The 25,780-nt window shown below is 47.0% G+C and overlaps 1 protein-coding gene across 1 annotated transcript in view; it reads left to right on the forward strand.

Annotated features, from left to right (window-relative positions):
- LOC144501865 (multidrug and toxin extrusion protein 1-like) overlaps window positions 1-25,780 on the forward strand; it is a 49,132-nt gene that overhangs the window by 19,099 nt on the left and 4,253 nt on the right. The window contains exons 7-16 of the mRNA XM_078225910.1: window positions 311-408; window positions 5,468-5,565; window positions 8,302-8,415; window positions 10,046-10,113; window positions 11,552-11,660; window positions 15,250-15,325; window positions 15,443-15,512; window positions 19,535-19,667; window positions 23,045-23,139; window positions 25,367-25,448. Of these exons, the coding sequence (XP_078082036.1) occupies window positions 311-408; window positions 5,468-5,565; window positions 8,302-8,415; window positions 10,046-10,113; window positions 11,552-11,660; window positions 15,250-15,325; window positions 15,443-15,512; window positions 19,535-19,667; window positions 23,045-23,139; window positions 25,367-25,448 (943 nt within the window). The remainder of the gene's footprint in view (window positions 1-310; window positions 409-5,467; window positions 5,566-8,301; window positions 8,416-10,045; window positions 10,114-11,551; window positions 11,661-15,249; window positions 15,326-15,442; window positions 15,513-19,534; window positions 19,668-23,044; window positions 23,140-25,366; window positions 25,449-25,780) is intronic.

Here is a 25,780-nt window from a genome sequence, read left to right on the forward strand (position 1 = left end):
AAACCCACGCAGACACGGGGAGAATGCGCAAACTCCACTCAGACAGTGATCCAAGCCGGGAATCGAACCTGAGTCCCTGGCGCTGTGAGGCAGCAGTGCTAACCACTGTGCGGGTTAGATTGACTGGTCATGCTAAATCAACCCTAGTGCCAGAGGGATTATCAGGATAAATATGTGGGGTTACGGGAATAGGGCCTGGGTGGGATTGTGGTTGGTGCAGACTCGATGGGCCGAATGGCCTCCTTCTGCACTGTAGGGATTCAAGATTCTAATGAATAACCCACTCTGTGTTATTTTGCTGTCATTCTAGGGGATCACCATGCCACAGATTCTCACTGGTTTCATAGCCAACATTTTCAATGCTGTAGTGAACTTCTTGTTGTTGAATGTACTCACTCTGGGAGTGCAGTAAGTAGCAAAATACTTTATTTTACTTTCAGCTGAAATATGGGAGTGTAAACATCTGATTTATGAACTTTCTATCTTGCCGTTTATACTTTGCTTTTCACTTTGCTTGCTTGAAAACTGGGAGGGAGAAGAGTGATAATATTATAGAATTTGGTGCCATAATCACTGAGCTTCACAGAGCAGTAAAACAAGAGTCTGGTTTGGAATATAAAGAGGATTTGGGGTGACTCGGTGGCACAGTGGTTCGCACTGCTGCCTCACAGCACCAGGGACCCGGGTTCGATTCCTGGCTTGGGTCACTGTCTGAGTAGAGTTTGTGGATTCTCCCCATGTTTGCATGGGTTTCCTCCGGGTGCTCTAGTTTCCTCCCACAATCCAAAAATGTGCAGGTTAGGTGCATTGGCCATGCTAAATTGCCCCTTAGTGTCAGGGGGATTAGCTGAGGTAAATACGTAGAGTGACGGGGATGGGGCTTGCAGGGGATTGTAGTCAGAGATGAGGGGGAATTTCTTCAGCCAGAGGGTGGTGAATCTGTGGAACTCTTTGCCGCAGAAGGCTGTGGAGGCCGGGTCATTGAGTGTCTTTAAGGCAGAGATAGATAGGTTCTTGATTAATAAGTGAATCAAGGGTTATGGGGAAAAGGCAGGAGAATGAGGATGAGAAAAATATCAGCCATGATTGAATGGCAGATCAGACTCGATGGGCCGAGTGGCCTAATTCTGCTCCTATGTCTTATGGTCATAGAGTAATAGAGGTTTACAGCATGGAAACAGACCCTTTGGCCCAACCTGTCCATGCCGCCCCTTTTTTTAAACCCCTAAGCTAGTCCCAGTTGCCCTTGCATATTCATGTGCTTATCTAAAAGCCCCTTAAACATCCCTATCATATCTGTCTGCACCACCACTGTGCCACCATGAAGTTGAAAGTGTGCATGTAAAATCATAATCAAAAGTGGATTATTTCAAACAGAGGGACATGGACAACATGGACTACCCTACAAGAAACAACAGTGAAAGCAGAATGCCTAATGCCTTTTAAAGATAAATGTTAAAAAAAACATGTAGGGAAAGGTAGGGGAGTGGGTAATTCTTTCAGTGGGTTGACCCAGATGTGTTGGCCTGCTCGTTCATCCTCCATGATGTAAAGTTCCCTTAGTCGAAGAGCAGTCATGGTTAATTGAAGTCCGACGATGTGTGGGTTAGGTTGATTGGCTATGCTAAAATTGCCCTTAGTGTCCCGGGATGCGTAGGTTAGAAGGATATAGGGGTAGAGCCTGGGTGGGAATGTGGTCGGTGCAGACTCGATGGGCTGAATGGCCTCTTTCTGTGCTGTAGAGTTTCTAAGTTTCTAATTAAGGTACAAAGTCACAATCCGGAGTGTCAGTAGCCCTGACACTCCTCAATATATATATATATACACAGGTGAGACACCCTGATTGGGCAAGCAAACATTACCTCAATCAGGGAGCTCATACTTTTTTTATTCTTTCGTGGGACATGGGCATCGCTGGCAAGGCCAGCATTTGTTGTCCATCCTTAATTGCCCTCCAACTGAGTGGCAGTTAAGAGTCAATCACATTGCTATGGATCTGGAATCACATGTAGGCCAGGTAAGGATGGCAGATTTCCTTCCCTGAAGGATTTTAGTCAACCAGTTGGGTTTTTCCGACAATTGACAAAGGTTTCATGGTCATCAGTAGATTCTTAATTCCAGATTTAGATTGAATTTCAAATTTCACCATCCGGCATGGTGGGATTGAAATCTGGGTCCCCCAGAGCATTACCCTGGGTCTCTGGATTAATAATCCAGTGACAATAGCACTCAAGAAGCTCCAACAACACTCAAGAAGCTTGACACCATCCAGGACTAAGCAGCCCTCTTGATTGGCACCACATCTACAAACATCCACTCCCTCCACCACCGACGCTCAGTAGCAGCAGTGTGTACTATCTACAAGATGCACTGCAGCAATTCACCAAAGATCCTTAGACAGCACCTTCCAAACCCATGACCACTTCCATCTAGAAGGACAAGGGAAGCAGATACATGGGAACATCACCATCTGCAAGTTCCCCTCCAAGCCACCCACCATCCTGACTTGGAAATATATCGCTGTTCCTTCACAGTCATTGGGTCAAAATCCTGGAATTCCCTCCCTAACGGCATTGTGGGTCAACCCACAGAACATGGACTGCAGCGATTCAAGAAGGCAGCTCAACACCACCTTCTCAAGGTGCAACTAGGGATGGGCAATAAATGCTGGCCAGCCAGCGACGCCCATGTCCCAAGAATGAATAAAAAGAAAATACCACTACACCACTGCCTGCTCTCCAAGAGGCCAACCTCATGGGCCTCGTCAAGGTCATTATTGTTTGCCAACCGAACCAACAGAGATTTAGTAAAGAACATTGGAAGTTATTGTATTATTATGATATACCCGTGATTCCTGGAGCACCATGTACAAATGGGAGCTTTCAGAATCCATCCCAATGGTTCTGTGCCATAGTGACTCAGGGATGAAGGGTTGGAAATCCTGCCAAGTGTTCACTTTTTTTGGTTAAGCAACATTCCTCCTATAAAACCAACAGAAGGGGGCAGAATTCCTGAAAGACCTCAAAATTAACCTTGAGTTTTAAATCACACAGGTCAGAAATTACTCTGAAATAGAGGTGATATTTACACAGTGTAACATGGCATTAAAGGCACCCCGCGGGGCAGTGGCTACCCCGGTGGGATCATTGCTTGCTGTATTTCACATTAACTCATGAGCGGGCCTAAGGCTGTCACTTTCAAAACTAAACATTACCCAGTCTACCTCGGACTGGCCTGGAAGGGCAAGTTATCTCACAGATTTGACCAGCAGGTGAAGCTAACTGTTTCATGCTGCTACCATGTGTTACGCCTCTCAGTTATAGCCCAATAATACAGATAAAACTCCCACAGTGCAGAAGGAGGCCATTCGGCCCATCAAGTCTGCACCGACCACAATCCCACCTAGGCCCTATCCCCATAACCCCATGCATTTATCCTGCTAATCCTCCTGACACTAAGGGACAATTTAGCATGGCCAATCCACCTAACCCGCACATCTTTGGACTGTGGGAGGAAACCAGAGCACCCGGAGGAAACCCACGCAGACACGGGGGCGCAAGATGATGCAAGTCCAGCTTCTTCACAAACCTCCTTTATTCTCTTTTACAACTCCACATACACACACCCAGCACCCAGTGCCACCTGTAATCCCTTTATATATCCCGGTGAGTACTCTTAAACAATTAACATACAAATTAGATCTAAACTGGAAGGTTGCAGTTAACCCATTGCTAACACCGTGCAGGGGTAATTTGAGTGGTATTCATCACCAAGAGGATGTTGCCTCAGGACAAAAAGACATTCTGCCTATCACATAAATGAGTCGTGTAGTCTATGAGTTTCAGTGCCAGTGTGATGCTGGACATGTAGGCCATACATCCCAAAGGCTAGCGGATTGTATCAGACAACATGTCCCTTCCGCTCCTCCGAATGGGCAATGTACAGACTGTACCCAAGCAACACGCAAAACACAGGGGGGAATTTTCCCATTCTGCCCATCATGGGAACCATAGCGGGCAAGGGGCAGACCATGCAAAGGTCCGTTGATGTTGGAATTTTCCGGTTTTGGGGTGAGCGCAGCCAGAAAATCGTTTCCACAATGTCCAATATTGGATGTGATTCCACGATTGGACATTTGCTACATAGTCCTCAGTGCGCTAAAAGTTACGTTGGGCGGCACGGTGGAACAGTGGTTAGCACTGCTGTCTCACAGCTCCAAGGACCTGGGTTCAATTCCCAGCTTGGGTCACTGTCTGTGTGGATTTTATATGTTCTCCCCATGTCTGCGTGGGTTTCCTCCGGGTGCTCCGGTTTCCTCCCACAGTCCGAAAGACGTGCTGGTTAGGGTGCATTGGCCGTGCTAAATTCTCCCTCAGTGTTACCCGAACAGGCGCCGGAGTGTGGCGGACTAGAGGATTTTCACAGTAGCTTCATTGCAGTGTAAATGTAGGCCGACTTGTGACACTAATAAATAAACTTTAAACTTTAAACCAGTTTGGGAGTGTTGGTCAGGCTCGCAGTGTAGTGCATTTGTGTGTACTGGAAAGTACAGCTGGAATTCCCCATCTGTTCACGTCCTGTTGCCACTGCAAGCGAGGATGGAGTATTTGGTGCTTCTCGGCCTTTTGGCTAAGATCAAGTGTAGTTATGCGGATGCTGCGCTTGGTAGTGGCCATTGGGTTGCATTTAAGCTTCATTTTCATTTGAAGCAATTTTTAAAAGCGGCATCTCGGCCTTTTGGCTAAGATGCAAATGAGATCAAGCCTTGGAGGAGGAAACTTCTGTCTACTCCAATCAGCTTGGCTCATGTAGATCAGGCCCAAGACAGGGTAGAGGATTGCATGCCCTGTCTTGTCAGCTTGGATCGGAAATGTCTCAACTTGTTGAGACTCAGAACTGGACTTGATTTGATTGAATTGGAAAAGTATTAAAAAAACATTTGGCGCTCAGCCCAATCTTTATTCATTGCAGCGGGACCAGAGAATCCCAGCTGACGTGAACAGCCAGAGAATTCCGACCTACATTTATTAACATTTCCGACCTACATTGATCGTTGGGAACACAAAGAACATTGTGCCTGTTTCAGCTAAACAAAATAAGTGATATCCATCCACTAATTCATTCCTCAGGAAAATGCCTTGACAAATCAGGGTCAAACTGCCTGGTTTAAATTTCAAATAATGCTTGACAGTTAACTGTCAGTCACCATCAGCTAGTGCATTCCCCGCAGCAATGCCTCTACCAATCAGAGTTTACTTGCCAACCAATCAGCACTCTCTTCTCGTACAGTATCAATAGTTGTATTCCCCCTATGCTGGTATTCTTGCCAAGTGTCCTGGTGAGTCAAAGACAAAAAGCTTCAACATGTCTTCAGCAATACTCAAGTTCTGTATTACCCAATGACTCTAGGTTGAACTCAACTTTCTGTGATATTTCGAACTTTAATAAGTGAATTGGTGTTTTCCAGGGGCTCGGCTGCCGCCAATGTTGTTTCTCAGTATTGTCAAGCTATTCTCCTGTTTGGATACATCCGCTGGAGAAAGTTACATGTCGGCACCTGGGAAGGTAACTTGTTTGTTTGGATGACTCTTAATTAATAATTTGCCCCCTCTGGATCTTGTTCAGATTCAGTCCCCTGTATGCCAACAACTCTCTGGTATAGAATCATAGAATCCCTACAGTACAGAAGGAGGCCATTCGGCCCATCGAGTCTGCATCGACAATAATCCCACCCAAGCCCTGTCCCCGTAACCCCGCACATTTACCCTGCTAGTCCCCCTGACACTAAGGGGCAATTTAGCATGGCCAATCCGCCTAACAGCACATCTTTGGACTGTGGGAGGAAACCGGAGCACCCGGAGGAAACCCGCGCAGGCGCGGGGAGAATGTGCAGACTCCGCACAGGCAAGTGACCCGAGGCCGGAATCGTACCGGGGCCCCTGGAGCTGTGAGGTTGCAGTGCTAACCACTTGCACAAGTGCCCACTCCACGAGTGTTATTAAACCTGATGACCGCTGAGGGGAGCATGAGTTGATTGATCCTGACCTGTTCACATTGAGTTGCTGGGTGGGATCACTGATTGACTGTGCATAAGACCGTAAGAAAGAGGAACAGGAGAAGGCCATTCAGCCCCTCGAGCCTGCCCTGCCATTCAGGAGGATCATGGCTGACCTGACCGATATTCCTCATGTCCATTTTCCTGCCCTTTCCCCTTAATCCTTGATCCCCTCACTGATCAAAAATCTATCAATCTCAGCCTTAAATATACACAGTGACCCTGCCCCGCACAGCCTTTGTGGCAAAAACTCCCAACCCTCTGAGAGAAGAAATTCCTCCTTATCTCAGTCTTAAATTGGCGCCCCTTTATTCTGAGACTCTGCCCCCGGGTCCCAGACTCTCCCATGAGGGGGAAACATCCTCTCAGCATTTACCCTGTCAAGCCCCTTAAGAATCCGATATGTTTCAATGAGATCACCTCTTATTAGAACATAGAACATAGAACAGTACAGCACAGAACAGGCCCTTCGGCCCACGATGTTGTGCCGAGCTTGATCTGAAACCAAGATCAAGCTATCCCACTCCCTATCATCCTGGTGCGCTCCATGTGCCTATCCAATAACCGCTTAAATGTTCCTAAAGTGTCTGACTCCACTATCACTGCAGGCAGTCCATTCCACACCCCAACCACTCTCTGCATAAAGAACCTACCTCTGATATCCTTCCTATATCTCCCACCATGAACCCTATAGTTATGCCCCCTTGTAATAGCTCCATCCACCCGAGGAAATAGTCTTTGAACGTTCACTCTATCTATCCCCTTCATCATTTTATACACCTCTATTAAGTCTCCCCTCAGCCTCCTCCGCTCCAGAGAGAACAGCCCTAGCTCCCTCAACCTTTCCTCATAAGACCTACCCTCCAAACCAGGCAGCATCCTGGTAAATCTCCTCTGCACTCTTTCCAGCGCTTCCACATCCTTCTTATAGTGAGGTGACCAGAACTGCACACAATTATTCTTCGACATTCCAATGAGTAGAGTCCCAACCTTTGCTCATAAGACAATCCCTCCATTCTGGAGATTGTCCTGGTGAGCCTAGTCAGGACGGATAGGCTGTTCCCCCCACCGCCAGCACAAGTATCGGAGGGAGCCTTCTGAGAAGGACATCAGCTGCCCCTGATGGCATCAGGCAGATTTGTAGAATGTTCTTTTGCTCCTGCTTTTTTCCCCCCCCCGGAATACTGTATCCAATCTTGGTCTCCTTACTTGAGGAAGGATGTGGTGGCACTGGAGGCAGTTCAAAGGAGGTTCACAAGATTGATTCCAGGGATGAAAGGGCTGTCGTGCGAGGAGTGGTTGAAAGGCTTGGGGCTTGTACTCGCAGGAGTTCAGAAGAATGAGGGGGGGATCTGATCGAGGTATATAAAATGCTAAAGGGGATCGATAAGGTGGATGTTGAACAGATGTTTCCCCCCTTGTGGGACAATCTAGAACAAGAGGCCATAGATATAAAGTGAGAGGGGGAAGGTTCAAAATTGGGATGAGGGGAAACTACTTGTCTCAGAGGGTTGTGAACCTGTGGAACTCACTGCCCCAGAATGTACAAAAGAATCATAGAATACCTACAATGCAGAAGGAGGCCATTTGGCCCATCTAGTCTGCACCAACCACAATCTCATCCTGGCTCTATCCCTATAACCCCACACATTCACCTTACTAATCCCCTGACATCCTCCTAACATTAACAAGCAATTTAACACGGCCAATCAATCTAACCCGCACATTTTTACACTGTGGGAGGAAACCGGAGCACGTGGAAGAAACCCACGCAGACACGGGGAGAGCATGCAGACTTTGCACAGACAGTGACCCAAGTCGGGAATCGAACCCTGGTCCCTGGCGCTCTGAGGCAGCAGTGCTAACCACCATGCTGCCCAGTGGAGGCAGAATCAATCTACAGATTCAAGAAAGAAATAGATGGCTGGAATTTTACCGGCCTGCCCACCATGGGAAACGGAGTGGGTGAGGGGTGGAAAGATCTGTTGATCTTGGGCGGGGCTTTACAGTTTCGGGATGGGCGATTCTGTAAAATCCCGCCCGATCTGTTTATGATGGAGAGCGGGATGAAGAGCAGGCAGGAAAGTAAAGTTCAGACCAGGGTGAGATCAGCCACGATCATGTTGAATGATGGAGTGGGAGTGAAGGGCTGAATGGCCTACTCCTGCTCTTAATTCTTATGTTCCTGTGTGTTCCTCAGACACTCCCGACATTGGCGTCAGTAACTGTGTTTGTGTGTGATATAGGATGGTCCATGGACTCCCTGCAGGAATGGGGCCTCTTTGTACGTCTGGCAGTTTCCAGCATGCTTATGCTTTGCATTGAATGGTGGAGTTACGAAATTGGAGCTTTCCTAGCAGGTAAACAAATGAACGTCCCTTTGTCTAATATCCTGCACTGTCGGCATTTACAAAGAGCAAAGAACAGTACAGCACAGGAACAGGCCCTTCGGCCCTCCAAGCCTGTGCCGATCATGATGCCTGCCTAAACTAAAACCGTGGGCACTTACGGAGTCCGTATCCTTCCATTCCCATCCTATTCATGTATTCATCTAGCTGCCCCTTAAATGCCGCTATTGTACCTGCTCCCACCCCCTCCCCGGGCAGCGCGTTCCAGACATTCACCACCCTCTGTGTAAAAAACTTGCCTCGCACATCTCCTCTAAACTTTTCCCCACGCACCTTAAACCTATGTCCCCGAGTACTTGACTTTTCTACCCTAGGAAAGGGCATCTGACTATCCACTCTGTCCATGCCCCTCATAATCTTGTAGACTTCTATCAGGTCACCCCCTCAACCTCTGTCGTCCCAGTGAGAACAAACCGAGTTTACCCAACCTCTCCTCATAGCTAATACCCTCCAGACCAGGCAACATCCTGGTAAACCTCTTCTGTGCCCCTTCCAAAGGATCCACATCCTGCTGGTAGCGTGGTGACCAGAATTGTACACAATAAATGATGAACATTCCAGCAGCCACATAGCGATGGGGCACGACCTCTGTTCTGCTGTGTGTCTGAGCTTGTACAGCCTGTTGGATGTTGACACTAACTACAGGGGAAGCATGGGTCTTCAGGATTGAGATGAGGGAAGAATCTGAAGGGTGCTCCATATCTCAGGTTACTCAGCCTTCGTTATCGACTCTGCGGAGCAATAGGAGACCTGTGAGCAGATGCCTCACCCACTCTCTCACAGTTGGAGCCCCGATTGACAAAGGACAGGAAAGCAGTCATAGAGTCATCGAGTCATCGAGGTTTACAGCATGGAAACAGGCCCTTCGGCCCAACTTGTCCATGCCGCCCTTTTTTTAAAAACCCCTAAGCTAATCCCAATTGCCCGCATTTGGCCCATATCTCTCTATACCCATTGTACCCATGTAATTATCTAAATGCTTTTTAAAAGACAAAATTGTACCCGCCTCTACTACTACCTCTGGCAGCTTGTTCCAGACACTCACCACCCTCTGTGTGAAAAAATTGCCCCTCTGGACACTTTTGTATCTCTCCCCTCTCACCTTAAACCTATGCCCTCCAGTTTTAGACTCCCCTACCTTTCGGAAAATATATTGACTATCGAGCTGATCTGTGCCCCTCATTATTTTATAGACCTCTATAAGGTCACCCCTCAGCCTCCTACGCTCCAGAGAAAAAAGTCCCAGTCTATCCAGCCTCTGCTTATAACTCAATCCATCAAGTCCCAGTAGCATCCTAGTAAATCTTTTCTGCACTCTTTCTAGTTTAATAATACCCTTTCTATACTAGGGTGACCAGAACTGTACACAGTATTCCAAGTGTGGCCTTACCAAAGTCTTGTACAACTTCAACAAGAAATTCCAACTCCTGTATTCAATGTTCTGACCGATGAAACCAAGCATGCCGAATGCCTTCTTCACCACTCTGTCCACCTGTGACTCCAGGCTGCTGTTGAAATGTTAATTCCTTCTAAATATAGCTTGCATCGCTCTCAAGATTAATCACTACATTCTCATTCATAGGAATAATTAGTGAAGTTGAACTCGGAACACAGTGCATCATTTATCAGATTCTAACCATCTTATACATGGTAAGGCTGAAGATTCTGGAACCTAAATGTAAATGTGTCAAATTTGTGCGTTGAAAAAAAACCTCAACGTTTCCACATCCAAGGATGCATAACTTTCAAACTCCTGCATCCATTCTTAAATGGATCAGAGTCTGATAGAGAAGGTGCTGAGAATATTTACAAGGGTGATACCAGGGATGTGAGGGTTTTCATGTGGGGTGGCATAGTGGCACAGTGGTTAGCACTGCTGCCTCACATGCCAGGGACTTGGGTTCAATTCCGGCCTCGGGTCATTGTCAGTGTGGAGTTTGTACATTCTCCCCGTGTCTGCGTGGGTTTCCTCCCACAGTCCAAAGGTGTGCAGGTTAGATGGTTTGGCTGTGCTAAATTGCCCCTTAGTGTCCCAGGATGTGTAGACTAGGTGGATTGGCTGTGCTAAATTGCCTTTAAGTGTCCCAGGATGTGTAGATTAGGTGGATTGGCCGTGCTAAATTGCCTTTAAGTGTCCCAGGATGTGTAGATTAGGTGAATCGGCCATGCTAAATTATTCCTTGGTGTCCAAAAGTGTGCAATTAGGTGGATTAACCATGTGCACTGCATGGGGTTAGAGCAGGGGATTGGGCCGAGATAGGGTTATCTTTTGGTGGGTTGGTGCGGGCCCGATGGGCCGAATAGCCTTTTTTGCACTGTAGGGATTCTATGATACGATGATACGTATCAGGAAAGGTCTGACAAGCTATGTTTCTTTCTCTCTTGAAAAATGAAATGATCTAGAGTCCTTAAAATTATGAAAAGTTTTAACAGATTGGATACAAAGAGAATGGTTCCTCGTCTGGGGATGAACATATCTAGAGGGCATAGTCACCCAGAACTCCAATCGGGAATTTGGGAGAAACCCAAGTAGTGGTGTGAATGTCGAACTCATTGCCACAGAGAGTGGTTGAAGTGAATTGCAAAGACGTATTTAAGGAGAAACTGAACAGAAATTTGTGGAAAAGGAGCAGAGTTTATTTATTAGTCACAAGTAAGGCTTACGTTAACACTGCAATGAAGTTACTGTGAAAATCCCCTAGTCGCCACACTCCGGCACCTGTTCGGGTACACCAAGGGAGAATTTAGCATGGCCAATGCACCCTAACCCACATATCTTTGGACTGTGGGAGGAAACCGGAGCACCCGGAGGAAACCCATGCAGACACGGGGAGAACGTGCAAACTCCACGCAGACAGGGACCCGAGCCGGGAATCAAACCCGGGTCCCCGGTGCTGTGAGGTAGCAATGCTGACCAATGTGCCACCATGACGCCCATGGAGAGTTATGATGATAGAATTGGATAAGGAAAGATGGGAGACAATGTGAGTGGAACATAAACCCTGATATGGGCTGATGGGGCTGTTTCTGTGCCGTATAGCCTACATAATTCTACACAGCGTCATCTGGTGTCTTCTTTCTCCCACAGCCACCTGTGGGATACAACATAGCGGCAGCTGTTCGTGTGGGTAGCGCCCTGGGTGCTGGAAGCCCAGAGGAAGCTAAAAATTCTGCTAAAGTTGCTTTGTGGTGCATCGGTGAGTCCCTCAGTTGCAATTCATTACACTATTTGACAACAATGTGCTTGTGAAACCTCACACTTTATTCATCTGTATGTTCCTTGTCATTTGCTTTTCATCCAGTAATGTTCATACTGTGGGAAAAGTTCCACTAATACCAGGATGCTATCGGGACTTGATGGTTTGCGTTATAAGGAGAGGCTGGATAGACTGGGACTTTTTTCCCTGGAGCGTAGAAGGCTGAGGGGCGATCTTATAGAGATCTATAAAACAATGAGGGGCACAGATCAGCTAGATAGTCAATATCTTTTCCCAAAGGTAGGGGAGTCTAAAACTAGAGGGCATAGGTTTAAGGTGAGAGGGGAGAGATACAAAAGTGTCCAGAGGGGCAAATTTTTTCACACAGAGGGTGGTGAGTGTCTGGAACAAGTTGCCAGGGGCAGTAGTAGAGGAGGGTACAATTTTGTCTTTTAAAAAGCATTTGGACAGTTACATGGGTAAGATGGGTATAGAGGGATATGGGCCAAATGCAGGCAATTGGGACTAGTTTAAGCGTTTAAAAAAAAGGGCGGCATGGACAAGTTGGGCCGAAGGGCCTGTTTCCATGCTGTAAACCTCTATGAATCTATGACTCTATGTGATGATACTGGGCCTTTAAGATGTGTATTTCAATCATGTTTCTGCGCAGAATGTTTTTTAGCAGTCCCTTCCATTTTATTGGTGGTGTTCTGTCTATAACCGGCATCCTCTATTGTTACTGCATCAGCGTAATTGATCTTAATTGCTGCAAGGTTTGTTTTCATCTGGACTAATGCTGTTCTGTTGATTTTAGTGTGTTCCCCAGGAATTTTGCAGAGTAGGGCTTGATTAGGTTAGTTGGCAGGTGGGGACATATGACTGGGTGGAGTTAGGCTTACGCAGAGAATTAAAGGTTAGTTGCTGTTTGGATGCTACTGAGTTGAGAGAGGGAGCAATGCTTCTCTTTTCCCATCTTTGAAGTTTGACGATTGGGAGCTGCCAGAGTTTAGGATTACTTCTCTGATGTTTTGTTGTTTGAGGATATATCCTTCTCTGGAAACTACTGACTACTAACAAGTGTTAAAAGGCTGGAAATCTAGCATCACATGAGTACACTTGTTTTTTATGCTAACTAATTCTGAAGAATGATGTATATCTATGAGATATTGCTTTAAATTGGAGTTATAAGGATAGACTAGGACATTTTCCCTGGAGTGTAGGAGGCTTTGGGGTAATCTTATAGAGGTCGATAAAATAATGAGGGGCATAGATGAAGTAGATAGTCAACATCCTTTCCCAAAGGCTGGGGAGTCTAAAACTAGAGGGCATAGGTTTAAGGTGAGAGGGGAGAGATACAAAAGGGTCAAGAGAGGCAATTTTTTCACACAGAGGGTGGTGAGTGTCTGGAACAAGCTGCCAGAGGTAGTAGTAGAGGCGGGTACAATTTTGTCTTTTAAAAGGCATTTAGACAGTTACATGGGTAAGATGGGTATAGAGGGATATGGGCCAAATGCGGGCAATTGGGACTAGCTTAGTGGTAAAAGCTGGGTGGCATGGACAAGTTGGGCTGAAGGGCCTGTTTCTATGCTGTAAATGACTGTATGACTAATAGAGATAGCGAGTTGTTATGAATTTTACTATGATGTGTTTAAGTATTTTCATTGGTAAAAGTTATGCTAATTCTTTTTGTTACATTCTAACTGTGTTCTTAAATGAAGTTTGTTTTGGTAAAAGCTTCCTAGTCGGTCACTTGAATCATACATGGAGTGAAACACCTTATGCCCACCCTAATGCGAAAATCAAATGCAAAAGTTGGGATCTAGGCTAACTGCATAATATACCTTGGAGTTTCTGATGTGGTCCCTAATAACAATGAAAAAAAAATAAGGCCTTACATTTACATGACACCTTTCATGACATGAGGATGATTCGAAGTCAATGAAAATATTTTAAGTGTGGTCTCTGTTAAGTGTAGGAAACACAGCAGCCAATTTTCTCATGGAAAGGACCCACAAGCAGCAAAGTTATCGCAACCAGGTAACCTATTGTTCAAGAGGTACATATTAGTCGGGATAACACCCTGCTCTTTGTCGAAATAGTGCCATGGAATCGTTTACCTCTGCCCGTGTGGGAATTCAAAGCCTCTATTCCATGCACCAGCCAAATGTTGGAACCTCCAACAACGTAGTGTGGCAAAGTTGGGTAGAGTAATTGTAGATTGGGAGGTAGGAAGTTAGAGTTGGTGTTTGTAAAATTGTAAAATGCTCGGGGGGTTGGGGGTGGGGCGGCGGGCAGGGGGGGGGAAAGCATTGCACGGTCCCGAAAAAAGGTGGTGCTTTTTCTGTGCTTAGAGATTTAAAATGCAAGTACACACAGAGAGCCCAGACTGAAACATTAGTATCAAAAGGCCATGCAGCAGTGTTACCAAGACAACAGGCTTTTGAATTTAGCCAATCAACTTGAATCAGGAACTTAGATACCAAGAACCTATTAAATTTAAATATGATGGGGGGGTTTTGACAACCTAGAACCAATCTTAATGTTGGGAAATTTTGATATGTCATCACAGGTATAAAAGACGGGGGCAGTGGGACAAACAGAGTAGAGCAACTGCCATCTGCCAGAGCGAACAGCTCCCAGTTCTCAACTCGCTCTCGCTCTCTCTCTCTCAAGAGAGAGAGCGATTCTATCTATCCATCTGAATATGAATGAATGAATGAATATTCTGGAAGCACAAAACCTGGTTGTAATTTAGAGAGTGACTAAATTCTATTTTTGTTAATCAGTGGGAATTGTATTTATTTGAACAGCGTACCATTAAAATATTATTTTACTCGAGGATAGTTAGGAGGGATTTATTCAGTTTGTTGATAGCTTAGTTAATTTGCTCACTGTTGGCTAGGTAAATAAATTGTTACGCATTGATCGTACAGAGAGTGTCAGGGAGTTATTTTGATTTAACCACTAGGGGTGGCTGAAGATCGGGTCACACCACTTCACACACACCTTTTACAGATTATAGAGTGAGGGACTCCTCTTTGGGTGATTCGGTGTTAGTTCTCAGAGGGGGGGGGGAATCCACCTCCGCTTTATAACAGTAGCACCCCCACTATTACATCAGCCTGGATTATGCGCTCAAGTCTCACAGATGCTGGAGAAAGGCGATAAAAGTGGATAAAAGTGTCCGACTTGCTGCTTTACTTTTAAGTGGGGTGCCTGGAATTGATAACGGATTAGTTGGTCAAAATTTGGCATAACTATAGGGTTCGTGGTGGGAGATACAGGACGGATATCAGAGGTAGGTTCTTTACGCAGAGAGTGGTTGGGGTGTGGAATGGACTGCCTGCAGTGATAGTGGAGTCAGACACTTTAGAAACATTTAAGCGGTTATTGGATAGGCACATGGAGCACACCAGGATGGTAGGGAGTGGGATAGCTTGATCTTGGTTTCAGATAAAGCTCGGCACAACATCGTGGGCCGAAGGGCCTGTTCTGTGCTGTACTGTTCTATGTTCTATGTCTATGTTCTATTAAAATTATTTGTGAATCAAACTTTCAGCAGTAAATTCCTTTGCTTCCATTTGGACAGGGATCTGTGCTTTGGTGATTTGTGCCGCACTGGAAGCAGTCAGCGGTGTGGTCGGTTATGTCTTCACCACTGACCAGTGAGTAAAAAGGAAATAGCAATGCCACACACATTAAAAGCACAACTGCATGTAATTTACAAAGTGAATTCAACTACGCCCGAAAGCTCCCTTGACACTGCCCTCTCCCTCTTACAGAGAAATTATTCAATTAGTTGGGAGAGTATTACCGATAGTCACAGCTAACCAATTCATTGACGCATTGGCCGTGAGTATTTGATTTGATTTGAATTGATTTATTATTGTCACATGTATTAACACACAGTGAAAAGTATTGTTTCTTGTGCACTCTACAGACAAAGCATACCGTTCATAGAGAAGGAAAGGAGAGAGTGCAGAATGTAGTGTTACAGTCATAGCTAGGGTGTAGAGAAAGATCAACTTAATGCAAGGTAGGTCCATTCAAAAGTCTGCCAGCAGCAGAGAAGAAGCTGTTCTTGAGTCAGTTGGTGCGTGACCTCAGACTTTTGTATCTTTTTCCCGACGGAAGAAGGTGGAAGAGAGAATGTCCGGGGTGCGTGGGGTCCTTAATTATGCTGGCTGCTTTGCCGAGGCAGCGGGAAGTGTAGACAGAGTCAATGGATGGGAGGCTGGGTTTGCGTGATGGATTGGGCTACATTCACGACCTTTCGTAGTTTCTTGTGGTCTTGGGCAGAGCAGGAGCCATAGCAAGCTGTGATACATCTGGAAGGAATGCTTTCTTTGGTGCATCTGTAAAAGTTGGTGAGAGTCGTAGCTGACATGCCAAATTTCGGTAGTCTTCTGAGAAAGTAGAGGCGTTGGTGGGCTTAACTATAGTGTCGGCATGGGGGGGACCAGGACATGTTGTTGGTGACCTGGACGCCTAAAAATCTGAATCTCACGACCCTTTCTACTTCGTCACCGTTGATGTAGACAGGAGCATGTTCTCCTTTACACTTCCTGAAGTCGATGACAATTTCCTTTTTTCAACTGAGTATTTCAACTGAACCCTGAAGAAATTAAACCAATAATTTGCACTCAAAATTAAAATTATTGGAGATATGATCTCCTTTCAGTGCAATGTGCATCCGTGGCTTTTACCTGACCTTTGACTTTGCAAATTGACAAGAAGATTTTTGGTTCCAGCTCCCGGCAGAGGAAGCAGGAATATTGCTCTCTGTGGATCCCAGCAGGAAATTAAATCAAAGAACAAAGAAAAGTACAGCACAGGAACAGGCCCTTCGGCCCTCCAAGCCTGCACTGACCATGATGCTGACTGAACTAAAACCCCCTCTATTCCCATCTCATTCATGTACTTGTCAAGACGCCCCTTAAAAGTCACTACCGTATCCGCTTCCACTATCTCCCCCGGCAACAAGTTCCAGGCACCCACCACTCTCTGTGTAAAAAATCTGCCTCATACTTCTCCTTTAAACCTTGCCCCTCGCACCTTAAACCTATGCCCCCAGTAATTGACTCTTCCACCCTGGGAACAAGCTTCTGACTATCCACTCTGTCCATGCCTCTCATAATCTTGTAGACTTCTATCAGGTCTCCCCTCAACCTCCGTCGCTCCAGTGAGAACAAACCAGGTTTCTCCAATCTCTCCTCATAGCTAATGCCCTCCATACCAGGCAACATCCTGGTAAATCTTTTCTGTACCCACTCCAAAGCCCCCACATCCTTCTGGTAGTGTGGCGACCAGAATTGAACACTATATTCCAAGTGCAACCTAACTAAGGTTCTATAAAGCTGCAACCACTCAGGCGATGCTGGGCCCATTAAAGTTTAAGTTTATTTATTATTGTCACAAGTAGGCTTACATTAACACTGCAATGAAGTTATTGTGAAAATCCCCTAGTCGCCACACTCCGGCACCGGTTCAGGTAACACTGAGGGAGAATTTAGCACGGCCAATGCACCTAACCAGCACGTCTTTCGGACTGTGGGAGGAAACTGGAGCACCCGGAGGAAACCCCACAGACACGGGGAGAATGTGCAAACTCCACACAGACAATGACCCAAGCCGGGAATCGAACCTGGGTCTCTGGCGCTGTGAGGCAGCAGTGCTAACCACTGTGCCACCGTGCCGCCCTAAGGGTTTCCCAACCTCGTTAGCAGCAGGGTGGGCAGGAAGTCACATGCCCTGCCACCATGTCTGGGCAGCGTATTTACAAAGTGCCCGGACAGGTGCAGCTTTATCTGGCTCTGAGGTGCACTCCGTGGAATGGCTGGGATAGACCTTGCAGCACTAGCGCCAAGATTCAGCGACGATTCCCTGGAAGTCCCGCTAAATGCAGGGGAGAACAGGAGGTACGTGCTCTGTCCCATGGGATGGAAGAAGGAGGCCCACTTGACTCACCAACCCTTTATGGGAGTTTCAGGGTGCTGAGTGTGCATGGTACACGCCCGGGGACAGCCCTGCAGTGCGGGACAAGGGTGAACAATATCATCCGCACCACCAGGGTCAGTGAAGTTTCCATCGCAAAGTCACCGCACTGAATGGGGACTGGGACATTAGGGGTTCATTTGAATTCCATCAATCAGGTGGCATGGTGGTTAGCACTGCTACCTCACAGAACCAGGGACCCGGGTTCAATTCCAGCCTTGGGTCACTGTCTGTATTGAATTTGAACATTCTCCCCGTGTCTGCGTGGGTTTCCTCCGGGTGCTCCGGTTTCCTCCCACAGTCCAAATATGTGCGGGTTAGGTGGATTGGCCGTGGTAAATTGCCCCATAATGTCAGGGGGAATAGCCAGGGTCAATACCTGGGGTAGGGGGATAGGGCCTGGGTGGGATTGTGGTCGGTGCAGACTCAATGGGCCAAATAGCCTCCTTCTGCACTGCAGGGATTCTATGATTCTATGAATGAGTTGCAAACGGCCTGTGGCTTAGACCATGTAAGAAGTCTCACAACACCTGGTTAAAGTCCAACAGGTTTATTTGGTAGCACAAGCCACTAGCTTTCGGAGCGCTGCCCCTTCATCAGGTAAGCGTACCAGTTACGTTACCAGTACAGTTAATCAGTTACGCTTAGGCCATAAGACATAGGAGCAGAATTAGGCCACTCGGCCCATCGAATCTTCTCCGCCATTCAATCATGGCTGCTTTTTTTCTCATCCCCATTCTCCTGCCTTTTCCCCATAACCCCTGATCCCATTATTAATCAAGAACCTATCTATCTCTGTCTTAAAGACACTCAATGACCCGGCCTCCACAGCCTCCTGCGGCAAAGAGTTCCACAGATTCACCACTCTCTGGCTGAAGAAATTCCTCCTCATCTCTGTTTTAAAGGATCGTCCCTTTAGCCTGAGGTTGTGCCCTCTGGTTCGAGTTTTTCCCACTACTGGAAACATCCTCTCCACATCCACTCTATCCAGGCCTCGCAGTATCCTGTAAGTTTCAATAAGATCCCCCCTCATCCTTCTGAACTCCATCGAGTCCTCAACCGTTCCTCATACGACAGCACTTGTTTGGTGACACGCCATTAGCTCGAAATGACAGGACGGCAAGTTCCCATCGTCAAATCCCTGTGGTGAACCACTGTAATAGTGTCTGTATATGGGATATGCCTGGACATGCCCCTGCTGCCTCAATCCGGGGCTCCGCCCTCCTCGGGGTATAAAGGTGGCTGCTCTCCGCCCCTTTTGCCTCAGTTCGGGTGAGCCATCGGTTTGGGAGTGCTTCTGTTCTTGTTAATAAAAGCCTGTTGTTCCGCAACATCTCGTCTTTGCGTGAATCAATGGTGCATCAATTTTATTAACAAGAACAGAAGCACTCCCAAACCGATGGCTAACCCAAACTGAGGCAAAAGGGGCGGAGAGCAGCCACCTTTATACCCCGAGGAGGGCGGAGCCCCGGGTTGAGGCAGCAGGGGCGTGTCCAGACATATCCCATATACAGACAGTGTTACAGTGGTTCACCACAATCCCAACCGGAGGGAGACTGGTTTTCCTGTTCCCACGGGATTGTCCTCTCTCTCCCACCATGTCGATGGTGGGGCAGGGGGAGATTCCACCCAGAGTTTCACTTTGCTACTTTTACAAGATCTTCACTCTAGTTGTTAAAATGAGGAAGATAATGAGTTGACACAGGAATGTTTGCATTGTCGTACTCATAGGAACAGGAGGAGGCCAGTCAGTCCCTCCAGTCTGCTCCTCCATTCGATCAGATCATGGCTCATTACCCCACTACTCCTGTTAGCTCTTTATTCCTCGATATTCTTACCTCAGAGGGAGTAAAAACATGTTTAATTCGCCTGTTCCACAGAGTGTGAATGGAGGAGTGCTGCGAGGGGCAGGGAAGCAAATGTTGGGAGCTATTGGTAACTTTGTGGGATTTTACCTCATTGGTTCTCCCATTGGAATCTCGCTGATGTTTGCTGCAAAGTTTGGGATCAGAGGTAGGAAATTTTTGATTTGATTTATTATTGTCACACGTATTAGTATACAGTGAAAAGTATTGTTTCCTGCGCGCTATACAGACAAAGCATACCGTTCATAGAGAAGGAAAGGAGAGAGTGCAGAATGTACAGTGATAGATAGAGTGAAGAGAAAGTTCAGCTTAACATAATGCATTAAAGTTTGTTTATTAGTGTCACAAGTAAGGCTTACATTCACACTGCAATGAAGTTACTATGAAAATCCCTGAGTCGCCACAGTCCGGGCCCACTTGAGGGAGAATTTATCATGACCAATTCACCCAACCTGCACATCTTTGAACTGTTGGGGGGGAAACCGGAGCACCCGGAGGAAACCCACGCAGACACGGGGAGAGTGTGCAAACTCCACACAGACAGTGACCCAAGCCAGGAATCGAACCCGGGTCCCTGGTGCTGTGAGGCAGCAGTGCTAACCACTGTGCTACCGTGCCACCCCCAGTAATACCCAGTCATGTATTAGTATACAGTGAAAAGTATTGTTTCTTGCGCACTATACAGACAAAGCACCATTCATAAAGAAGGAAAGGAGAGAGTGTAGAATGTAGTGTTGCTGTGGCAGATAGGGTATAGAGAAAGCTCAGCTTAATATAAGATAGGCCCATTCAAAAGTTTGATGGCAGCAGGGAAGAAACTGTTCTTGAGTCGGTTGGTATGTGACCTCAGATTTTTGTATCATTTTCCCGATGGAAGAAGGTGGAAGAGAGAATGTCCGGGGTGTGTGGTGTCCTTGATTATGCTGGCCGCTTTTCCCCGAGGCAGCGGGAAGTGTAGACAGAGTCAATGGATGGGAGGTTGGTTTGAGTGATGGATTGGGCTACATTCACGACCCTTTGTAGTTTCTTGTGGTCTTGGTCAGAGCAGGAGCCATACCAAGCTGTGATACATCCAAAATGAGTGCTTTCTAAGGTGCATCTGTAAAAATTGGTGAGAGTCGTAGCTGACATGCCAAATTTCCTTAGTCTTCTGAGAAAGGAGAGGCGTTGGTGGGCTTTCTTAACTATAGTGTCGGCATGGGGGGACCAGGGCATTTGAATCATAGAATCATAGGATCACTACAGCGCAGAAGGAGGCCATTTGGCCCATCGAATCTGCATCGACAACAATTCCACCCAGGCCCTATTCCCCTAACCCCACATATTTACCTTGCTAATCCCCCTGACATTAAGGGACAATTTAGCATGGCCAATCAACCTAACCCGCACATCTTTGGACTGTGGGAAAAAACTGGAGCACCCGGAGGAAACCCACGCAGACACGTGGAGAATGTGCAAACTCCACACAGACAGTGACCTGAGGTCAGAATTGAACCCGGGTCCCTGGCACTGTGAGGCAGCCGTGCTAACCACTGTGCCACCGTGCCATCCGAGTGTGTGTTGTTTGTCTTTGCCCATTATTCCCAGATTAGTATGCAGAAATCTTGTCTTGAACACGTTCAGTGATTGAGCTTCCACAGTCCTTTGGGGTAGAAAATCCCAAGATTCACCGAGACCGGGCTTGTCCAACCTTTCCACACGGCAGGAGGGAGGGACACGTTCCAACATGTTTCTCACTCAAGGCCACTGAGCAAATTTGGGAAAAATACTTTGCGGCACAAAATTAAATATGTTTTTTTTTAAACTGAGGTATGGGTAAAAACAACTTGCTGAGTAAAAATAACAATGAGTGGTAAATAAAGAGGAGGATTAATGTGTAAAGGGGTGAGAGTGCAAGTTCCGGGCTCACTCCCAGTCTCAGGAATCAGTCAATCAGCATCATGCCCTGTGAGAGTGGATGGGAGCATACTGATCGTGCGTGTGTGTGTGTGTGTGTGGGGGGAGGGGAGGGGAGGGGGGTGGGGGGGGGGGGGGGGGGGAAGTGGGGGGGCCAGGTATACGGATATACTCTACGCACTCACACGCGCACATTCCCCCTCGCGCACACTCCCCCTTGCGCACACACACTCCCTTACACACCCCTCATATAAACACTCCCCCTCACACACACTCCCTCTCACCTCCCTCACACTCTCACCCTCTGCCATCTCTCACCCTCTCTCTCCCCTCTCATACCCTCTCTCTCTCTCACACGCACAATCTCCAGTTACTCACTTACTCAAATGTCAGTGGGCCTCGCTCCTGTTGCCTTGTGCACTATGCGGGCATGCCTGAGCTCTGCTCCAACTCTCCTTGTCCCCCTCTGGATACCTGGGCCCCACTCCCTGGCATCGATGCTAACTGGGTCTTGTTCTCTGTCCCTCCTTGTCCTAGTGCTCAGCTCCCCAGGACTCCTTAGGCCCCAAACCCACCACCACCACTGGTGTTTGCTGCTCCTCCAATCACAGATTGTTTTTCTCCCACACTTGCTGCTGATAGGCTCACTAGTGAGTGTCCCTTGTGTTAATGGGAGCCGTCACTTTGGAAGGTCTGTCAAAAGGAATTTTCTCGACCATGGTTTGACACTCAGGCTTTGAATAACTTCCCAGGTGTGAACACTGACGCTAAAGTCATTGATATCCATTGACACTGTGGTCCCATCAGTGTTACATGCTCTCATTGAGTAAGAAGTCTCCCAACACCAGAATGTGGTGAACCATAGATGGTTACCACTATGGGTACTGAACCATAGATGGTGATCACTATGGGTACTGAACCATAGATGGTGATCACTAGGGGTACCTGTACATATGTTACTCTTGTTACTGTTGGGGTTAGGGTTGGGGTGTTCCACCTGTTGGTATTGTTCTGTGGTACACTCCGGTTGGCTCCGCCTACCTGTAGGAGTATAAAGGTCACTGCACTGCCTAGTGACCCTTTAGTCTGGGATTGTATTGTTAAGCAGTATGCTCCATTCTTGTTACTAATAAAAGCCTTTATTTCCCGGGTACGATCCAGCCTCCCGAGTGATTTAATCGCGCATCACAGGTTAAAGTGCAACAGGTTTATTTGGAATCACAAGCTTTTGGAGCGCTGCTCCTTCATCAGGTGAGTGGAGAGGTAGGTTCACAAACACGGCAGATATAGACAAAGGCACAATTGCAAGATAATAATCCATTATCGTGCAATTGTGCCTTTGTCTGTATCTGCCGTGTTTGTGAAACTTACCTCTCCACTCACTTGATGAAGGAGCGGCGCTCCGAAAGCTCGTGATACCAAATAAACCTGTTGGACTTTAACCTGGTGTTGTGAGACTTCTTACTGTGCCACACCCCAGTCCAATGCCAGCATCTCCACATCATGACACTCACTGAGGAATAGTAAAGGGGATCAAATGCTGGCGCGGGGGAAGGGTGGGGCGGCGGGGGGAGGTGGAAATCTTAACAGAGTTGCCTCAGAACTGACTGCACTGTGGCTATTTTGCAGGTTACTGGTACGGAATGATCATTTGTGTGTTTTGCCAGTTTGCTTTCTATCAGATAGTGATTTACAAAATCAATTGGAATGAAGCATCCATTAAGGTAAGAAGCAGGTCATAGAAATTCATGATTGTGCCAATAATTTCTGATATTCTTGAGCATCTCTCTTCTCTCTTGTCTCCCCATACCATGCGTGACACCAGCTGGGGGAGGAGGCAGCCATTGCTGCTCTCTCATTGGCATTCTTCATCTGGTCGCCAGGGGGCTAACTCAGAGAGCCTCCGGGTTGCTAGGCAGCCATTTTGCCTACCTCCCAATGGTAAAGTGCCTCCTAGTGTCCATGTATCTCCCTCAACAGCACAGTTGGAACCTGAAATACTGAAGGAATCGCAGTTGGCAACAACTCTGTGGCACATTAGGAATAGAACTAACATTTTGAGTCTGGATATCGAAACGCTGGCTCTATTCTCTCCTCACAGATGTTGTCAGACCTGCTGAGATTTTCCAGTATTTCCTGTCTTTGTTTCAGATTCCAGCATCCCCATTATTTTGCCTTTATCTGTGGCACATTGCACAGGAACCCGCCACTGTGCCACCTCTCCATAGGGCAAATTGGGAAAAACATTCCTTCGAGAAAATTGTAAATTGTGAACAGTTTTGGTGTCCTTATCAGAGGGAGGATGTCCTTGCTATGTAGGGAGTACAGCGAAGGTTTACCAGGCTGATTCCTGGGATGGCAGGCCTGTCATATGAGGAGAGACTAAGTCGGTTAGGATTATATTCATTGGAGTTTAGAAGAGTGAGAGGGGATCTCATAGAAACTTATAAAATTCTAACAGGGTTAGACAGGGTAGATTCAGGAACAATGTTCCCGATGGTGGGGGAGTCAGAACTAGGGGTCATAGTTTGAGGATAGAGGTGGTAAAGTTTTGGCCATTGTGTGATTTCAAGAAGGAATTAGAATATAGCTCTCGGGGTGAAAGGGATCAAGGGATATGGGAGGAAGAGGGGGGGAATCAGGGTATTGAATTTGATGATCAGCCATGATCAAAATGAATGGTGGAGCAGGCTCGAAAGGCCAAATGGTCTATTGCTGCTTCTAGTTTCAATGTTTCTATGTTTTGACCCTTAATGTTCTTGGTGAAAGTCAGACTACCTCTGCTACCTGAGTTTGAATGTGACTCAGTTTGATGTGTTCTGGGAGGAAGAGCCTGGACTATGGGACTGACACTAGCCTGGACTCTGGGACTGACTCTAGCCTGGACTATGGGACTGACACTAGCCTGGACTCTGGGACTGACACTAGCCTGGACTATGGGACTGACACTAGCCTGGACTCTGGGACTAACACTAGCCTGGACTCTGGGACTGACACTAGCCTGGACTCTGGGACTGACACTAGCCTGGACTATGGGACTGACACTAGCCTGGACTTTGGGATTGACACTAGCCTAGACTATGGGACTGACACTAGCCTGGACTCTGGGACTGACACTAGCCTGGACTATGGGACTGACACTAGCCTGGACTTTGGGATTGACACTAGCCTAGACTATGGGACTGACACTAGCCTGGACTATGGGACTGACACTAGCCTGGACTATGGGACTGACACTAGCCTGGACTCTGGGACTGACACTAGCCTGGACTATGGGACTGACACTAGCCTGGACTATGGGACTGACACTAGCCTGGACTATGGGACTGACACTAGCCTGGACTATGGGATGTCAATCTGACTCATATATAGTGTCTTGTCGCTACACCAGACATCCCAAATCACTTTACAGCCAATTAATTACTGTCGGAGTTGCCATGGCAGCCAAATGGTGCACAGCAAGCTCCCACAAATTTGATAATGACCAGATACCATGTTTTTTTTATGATGTTGAGGGATACATATTGGCTGGGATACCAGGGATAACTAGCTGTTCTTGGAAACAGTGACATGGGATCTTTCACATCCACCCGAGAGGCCTCAGTTTAACACTTCATCTGAAAGACAGCACCTCCAACAGTGCAGCACTCCTTCAGCACTGCACTGGAGCATCTGCCCCGATTCTTTGGTGCTCAGGCCCTTGAACCCAAACCTTTCTGAACGAGAGGTGAGCACGCTAACATACACTGCGATCCCAGGAAGGGTGTGTAACAAGGTGTGCTCTGGATGCACAGACGGGGAATAGAGGGATACAGGCGGCTGGTCCAGATAGGACAAGTGATCGACGCAGGCTTGGAGGGCCGAAGGGCCTGTTCCTGTGCTGTACTGTTCTTTTGGATCGAAAGCCTATCCTTTCCCTTTAATTCATGCGTTTCTGGGTTTCGTTAAAAGGCACGACTGATCGCAGGTGTGAAGAAAGATGTGGAGCCCTCTCAAATCGCCTCCAGTGGCCAAACTGAGAACATCTCAACAGGTATGAACAATTTTTTGCCAGCCTTTAATCACACCATTGAACTTTAACAGAGTATTTTACAGAATAATGCTTTCTTTAAACTTAGGGTGACTGGTTGGTTGACATAGGCAGTTTCTATTAGTGAAATGCTAATGACACCCCTTTCAGCTTCTTCCCATGTTACTTGGGGCTGTCACAATGTCACCTCGACCGTCACTTTGGAATTTAGTGTGAGTCTGTTTTATAAAAACAAAATTCAATACCCGCTAGCCCTCCCTATTCAGCCAGTCTGGGGCACAGCACCAATACACGCTGGCTTGCCCACGCTCAGATGTTGGGTGCTTTCATAGCTA

The sequence above is a fragment of the Mustelus asterias genome, chromosome 12, assembly GCF_964213995.1.
Source record: "Mustelus asterias chromosome 12, sMusAst1.hap1.1, whole genome shotgun sequence".
In the NCBI taxonomy this organism is placed as follows: domain Eukaryota; kingdom Metazoa; phylum Chordata; class Chondrichthyes; order Carcharhiniformes; family Triakidae; genus Mustelus; species Mustelus asterias.